A 6,788-nucleotide genomic window follows, 5' to 3' on the forward strand; every position below is an offset into this window, starting at 1 on the left:
CCGTGTTTCAAATGTAGTACCTACCTTGTTGTTACTCTGCCTGGCCCTTTCTCATAATCTGTTGAATTTACATGGCTTTGATAGGTGCTGTGTTTGGAGAGTGGTGTGAGCTCCACCTGTGGTATAAGTAGTTGATTGCAGTGGCTCATAGTTTTCAAGAGTAGATCTTAGGGGCTTCTGGTTTTCAAGAATTTGTGACATTTACTCGAGAACACCAGCATCAGCAAAGCCATTTTCATCTATTGGTAATTGAAATGGAAGCTTATTAGTTACAAGTGCAGTGAATACTGTCAGTTGTATGAGGATTTCAAACCAATATTTGTACCTATGGGAATATAAACCATTGACTTTTGTATAAGTGCCCTCTTGAGCTTGAACTTGAAATGGTCATCAAACTTGTAGTTAATTGATTTTGTAAGGGTGTAAGTGATGGAATACCTCTTGCCTGGTTTCATCAACCACTTTGTTTCTTCTCTTGTCACCTAGTGCAAGTATCATGCTTCACTCTGGCAGGCTGCTGTTAAACTTCAGTATTTTGTTGATTAAGTGTTGGTTTGTTTGTTTTTGTTTTGTTTTTCATCATGAAGAAAGATAAGCACAAAGGCTTCATTAGTGGCATGAGCTATTGTGTGGGTATTTCATGTCTCCAGTTGGTACTAACCACACAGGTATATATACGGTGTTTCTTCTAGGGGTAAGTGTTGTACTCATCTCTCCCATAGTAAGGAATGCATTTGTTGGTCTCCCTTTCAGTGGGAGAAGTTTAGTAGGAAGGAGGAAGATAGAAAGCATTGTCATAGATTGACATGTGTACCCTACTTGCCCCTGTTACTTCTAATTCTCTTGCAGTTCCAGGTGTATTGTATTCTTTGGTTGAGTACCTTTGGAAGATATGGCCTTTATTGAATGCAGTTTGTAGTAGGTCATCCTTTCGATGCATTTCTCAACCATTCAACTTCACCTTTGGAGAGAATTCTTCCTCTGCTCTCACTGCTGCTGCTGCTGTCACTACTCCCTCCACTACTAAGGAGGTTGACCATCCCTTAGCAGAGATGCTTTCAGTCAGCAATACCCCTGCTCCTTCTACAGCTGCAGCATCAACAACTTTTAGCATAAGCACATGTTTTTCCTCCTCCTCCTCCTCCTCCTCCTCCTCCTCCTTCCCATCTTCTTCACCCTCCTCTTGCAGGAGAAAGAAGCAGACATGCAAGAAAGCCTCTCACAAGAAATCTGGCAAGGCTTTGAGTGACCACTCATCCCAATCTCTGGAGGACAGCAGCTGCCATACACCTGTGGGTGACTGATCAGCTGCTGGCGCAGGTCTCGGTTAACATGTTCAGTACCCCATCCCGACCCACTCCATCTTGAACATAAGGACTGTTCCTGGCTCTTCTAGCAGGGTTTCACCAGAAACACACTTGGTAGAGTCGGTACTGCCTGTTCATTTGGTTCAGACGCCAGTCTGCAGATTGAGACTGACAACCCAATATGGCTTTGAGGGTTATGTGAATATTCAGAGAGTTTATTAATGGCAAGGCAATATGGCTTTGAGGGTTATGTGAATATTTAGAGAAGTTTATTAATGAACAAGGAACAATTGGCACTTTGAGGGTTATTTTGTGAACTATTCAGAGAGTTTAATTGAATGACAAGGCAATGTTTGGCCTTTGAGGGTTATGTGAATATTCAGGGAGCTTATATATTACAGTATCTTCTCTTGCAATGTGAATGACCCTAGTGCTGAAATAGAGGGCCCCTTGTGGTATACAGAGGTATAACTTTCTCAACTTGAACCACTTTGATTTTGGATGGAGAAGGGAACCTTAGATTCAGACTGGAATAATAATAATAATAATAATAATAATAATAATAATAATAATAATAATAATAATAATAATAATAATAATAATAATAATAAATTTTATTTTAGTTTAAGGTCTTAAACATGGAATATGCAAAGTAGAGAGATTAACATAAACACAATCTAGATACATAAGATAACAATGATAATCGGCAATATCCACACATGCTGAAGAAGTAATAATATTGAAAATAATATTAAAAAAACATGATTGCATACAATAAATTTCCAGCTGTGGACCTCAGGTGGTTACAGAAGTCAGATCCAGAAGGCTAAATGCAAAAATTAAAAATAGCAAAACTATAATGATGACAATCACAGTAATAATAATAAAGAGAAAATACTAATAATAATAATAATAATAATAATAATAATAATAATAATAATAATAATAATAATAATAATAATAATAATAATAATAATAATAATAATAATAAAAGTAGACATAGACCCAGAAATATACAGAGACAGGAGAATGACAAACAGAATGGAGGAATGGCACAACAATCCAATGCATAGACAGTACATGAGACAGGCTAAAGAACTGGCCTGTGATGAAACTGGAAATGGCTACAGAGGGGAAAACTCAAGACGGAATCAGAAGGAATGCTAATAGCAGCACAAGATCAGGTTTTAAGAACCAGATATGTTCAAAGAACAATAGATGGAAATAACATCTCACCCATATGCAGGAAGTGCAATATGAAAAACAAGACCTTAAACTACATAGCAAGGGAATGTCCGGTACTTGCACAGAAGCAACACAAAAAGAGGCAAGATTCAATAGCAAAAGCTTCCGCACACCAGCTAGCTTTGCAGTAATAAGTGGTACAAACACCGAGGGAGTGATAGAAAAACGATCAGGAAAATATCCTATGGGACTATGGTATCAGAACAGATAGGGTGATACATGCCAATAGACCAGACGTGAAAATTGATTGACAAAATCAAGAAAAAAGTATCAACTCATTGATGTCGCAATACCATGGGACACTAGAGTGGATGAGAAAGGAAGAAAGAAAAATTGTTATGAATCAACACCTGAAAATAGAAATTAAAAGGATATGGGATATGCCAGTGGAAATTGTACCCATAATCACAGGAACATTAGGCATGATCCCAAGATCCCTGAAAAGGAACCTGGAAAAACAAGAGGCTGAAGTAGCTCCAGGACTCATGGAGAAGAGCGTGCTACTATAAACAGCGCACACAGTAAGAAAAGTGATGGACTCCTAAGGAGACAGCATGCAAACCAGAACCCCTCACTATAAAAACCACCCCATCGAATTGGATGACTGATAGACCTAATAATAATAATAATAATAACAGATTCTGCATATGACACTAAATAATTGCAAAAATAGAGCGTAAGTCATTTATGGAACAGATACTTCATTATCCCATCTTTCCCACAATTTAGATCTTGCCTCTTTGCTTAGGATGCTTTGTATGAGCAGCTGCATTTCTGCTGTTTCTCAGTCGAGTGATCTGATTAGACATTATCCGGATGGTTGTTTATCAAACATGGAGTGGAAACATTGCAGGGTTTTTTTTTTTTTTTTTTTTTTTTTTTTCACAACTAGAATTTCTTTGTACTGGACAGTAGAATGACCAAATAATTCATATTCAAAGCCTCTGTGGATGACATGTTCGAAATCCTACGGATTATAAACATACGTTTTCCGTTTTCGCTGATCACTAAGCTGGAGGGGCCGCAGAAAACGGGTCTCGCTCAGTCCACTCATAGAAAACCGAAAAACATTCCATCAACGATCATTAACTACGATAAATATTCTCTCAGGTGTCGGCCATTTTGAAAATTACTTTGTAGCTTAAATATTCCTTAATTTACGGCTTTAATGGTCAATTTTTATGTTAAGGAAAAGTTATTTTTAACCTTTTCTGACATATATATTGAACACTAACTACTTTTTCACAATGGAATTGACTAACATAAGATATCATGTAAGCCCATTCATTCTATTAGCATATTCCAGCATTCCGTCGCCAATTTTGACATAAGACTAACGATAACTTTGTAAGAAACTGAACTCCAGCCATCTTCATAAACATGGCAGACCTTAATTTTTTCCACCGCACTGTGATAGACGGACAACTATCAGATATTACACTAGTGTGACACCACCCAATTAGTAGAAAATTTTTCGATTTCAAAATATTTTACAAAATAATATCTCAAATCCTTTAAAAACTGAAATTACCAATTTTGACTTAAGCAGTTTTATTGAAAGATTTTATTCTTCAGTAACCATTTCCCGACTATTGCTTTGACTTTGCCTAAACCATTTACTGTTTGTAAAGCACCAATCAATAGATTGCTACAACTTCACTTACATAAACTGTTTACTATTTATTCATAATCATTTGAGACGACGCTATTGACGCTTATTTGTTCTTTCCAATCGTCGGTTTTATATATTTTAAATCCATTTCGATATTTTATTTAGATTTGTTGGGAATATAATATTTTGGCTAGATTTAGCTTTGTCTACGTATACAAAATTTGGGCTAAATTTCAACATCTTTAGAAAAAAAAAAGGCGCATTATAATGGGGTGCAGAGCCAACTTTAAATTCAACGATTTTCTACACTATTTTTAACAAACAGTATTAAATATTGTGACTCTCAAATTCAAGCTTATTGCTTTTTAAACTTGTATACTTAATTTTGTACTACCTTTATCATAGCAGTTTACATGAATTTTACCTTCTGTATGCAAGATTTATTTGCTAAGTATGAGTAATGTATTCATATATATACGTAAATGTTATGTATATAATATATATATATATATATATATATATATATATATATATATATATATATATATATGGTGTGTGTGTGTGTGGTGTGTGTGGTGTGTATTTGTGTGTGTGTGTGTGTGTTATATAGTATATATATGTAAAGTGTTACATAATAAAAATATGGAATGTTAGTCCCTATATATAAAAGTCTAAAACTAAAAGAGGTCAACCAGATTGCTTGCAGGAATGATCAGACTAGAGACGCTAAAGATGACGTATACAATAGTATGGTAAGCTAAGTAACATGCCGTCACCTGTAGTCATTCAATTGTTTATAAACATTAGTCCAAGATCCCTGCTTGAGACAACTACCGCCTACGTGATCTGTAGCGTGTCTCATTTGTTGTGTGTTCTTTATGAAAAAACTATGTCATTGGTTGTATGTATCATATGCTCGAACTACTGTCCTGTTCCTTCATAAACTTGTAACAGAGATGGTAGACAGGCAGAAGAGAGTTAGCTATCGTCATTAGAAGACCTGTACCTCTTTACCTAAGCTTTATCATGTTTAGAGGAATAGGATTAGCCATAATCATTGGCAGAAGCGATCAAGCTATCGTCATAGAAGACTTGTACGATCATACCTGATCTTCATCATGTAAAACTTCAGAAGAATATACTATTTTTATACCTTGTGTTTTTCTACAAAGAACCTTCCCCGAACCATGAGTTTAACACATCGTCGTAAAGATGATACCGACCTTTAGTAAGTGATTCTACAAAACCTAGACACTCCATTGAAGATGGCAAGTGCAATACCACCGACTTAGCGTATAGATTATCGCTAGTCTAAACATTACCTCATAGGGGCGCCTTATCATACAAGGCACAAGCCTAATATTGGTGGCAGCGGACAGAAGAACTCACTACAAACGTCCTACGAAGAAAAAAAAAACCAGAATAATAAATCATGTATTCATAAGAAGTCAACGACGACGAAAGCAGCAAGATTTCTTCAAGCACCTAGTATCATCATTAGTGAGCGACTTCAGAAAACAACAAGATTCGTCAAGCAACTTAGTATCATCGTTAGTGAATAACTTCAAGAAACAAACCGACGTGTCCTTTTCCTACGGCAACGGAAGCTTCGTCTCTCATTAGAATCATTCAAGAAAACATCGTTAGTGAGCGTTTTCCGGCACTGCAAGAAACAAACCGAACGCGTCTGCAGCATCGGATTTTCAAGGGCTCGAATCATCGAAACAACGCGCACGGGGGAAACTGAAGCCAAACCAGGTCGTCCGCTAAATAAAGAAGGAGGACCAAGGCCGTGTGTCGTTATCGGAACACCGTGACTTCCCACAAAAGCAAGCTAAGTACAATTTTTTATTCATTTGGAGTAACTTTGAGTGTTTCCTTTGCAGGTCGAATTTCGTTATTCCTGTGCTGAAGTTACGAGACATTCTTAATCTTACTTTTTTACAGAAATTATCTATATCATTGAGATTTCGCTACTGCGAGTTTTTATCTTTGAGTGTCTGTTTCCAGAAGTTCTACTGAAATATCATAATCATATACTATGTTAATTTATCATTTTGGGTGATTATTAATCCCTTACGTAACAAATCATATTAAACAGTGAATATGCGTTTACGCAGTGGACGTCTGTATTTATACAGATGCATGGATAGGGTCGTTAAGCACCGTAGTGATTAGAAAACACACAAAAAAACTAGTGGAACAACACCGTACAAATCTATATAAATTAGAGGTAACACTATTTCGGGTGCATGACAATAAATGCCTCCTTTGCAAGTCCCGATCGCAGTTTTAGCCTTGAGTTTTTTGAGTTATATAAAATATCGAACCTCAATGACTCAACTTAACTTTAAAAATACGGCTGGATGCAAGGAATAACATGTCTGTAAAAACTTTCATCAGGCTAAATGCGCTGACCAGGATCCCTCACTATTTCAAATTTTAGCAAAGAATGAAGTACAAACAGTTTAATATTGAATACAGTAGAGATAACTTGTCTTATTAGTAATCGCTCAGTTCCTAATAGTTCGTCATTCATTGCTTTATACGTAACCGCAACATAATGCAAAAACACACAATACGTTGCCGATGGTAATAAAGAGAAGGATCCTAATTATTACAAA

General features: G+C 36.3%; 1 protein-coding gene across 1 annotated transcript; it reads left to right on the forward strand.

The window, feature by feature from the left end:
- The first annotated feature begins 806 nt into the window (after positions 1 to 806).
- On the forward strand, positions 807 to 1,304 carry LOC135212210 (uncharacterized). The gene has a single exon (XM_064245652.1). It carries the CDS (start codon positions 807 to 809, stop codon positions 1,302 to 1,304), a length of 498 nt encoding a protein of 165 aa, XP_064101722.1.
- The last annotated feature ends 5,484 nt before the right edge of the window (positions 1,305 to 6,788 follow it).

The sequence above is a fragment of the Macrobrachium nipponense genome, chromosome 40, assembly GCF_015104395.2.
Source record: "Macrobrachium nipponense isolate FS-2020 chromosome 40, ASM1510439v2, whole genome shotgun sequence".
Classification (NCBI taxonomy): domain Eukaryota; kingdom Metazoa; phylum Arthropoda; class Malacostraca; order Decapoda; family Palaemonidae; genus Macrobrachium; species Macrobrachium nipponense.

Coding starts and splice junctions, on each gene's coding strand:
- LOC135212210 (XM_064245652.1), top strand. CDS start 807: ATGTGTACCCTACTTGCCCCTGTTACTTCTAATTCTCTTGCAGTTCCA.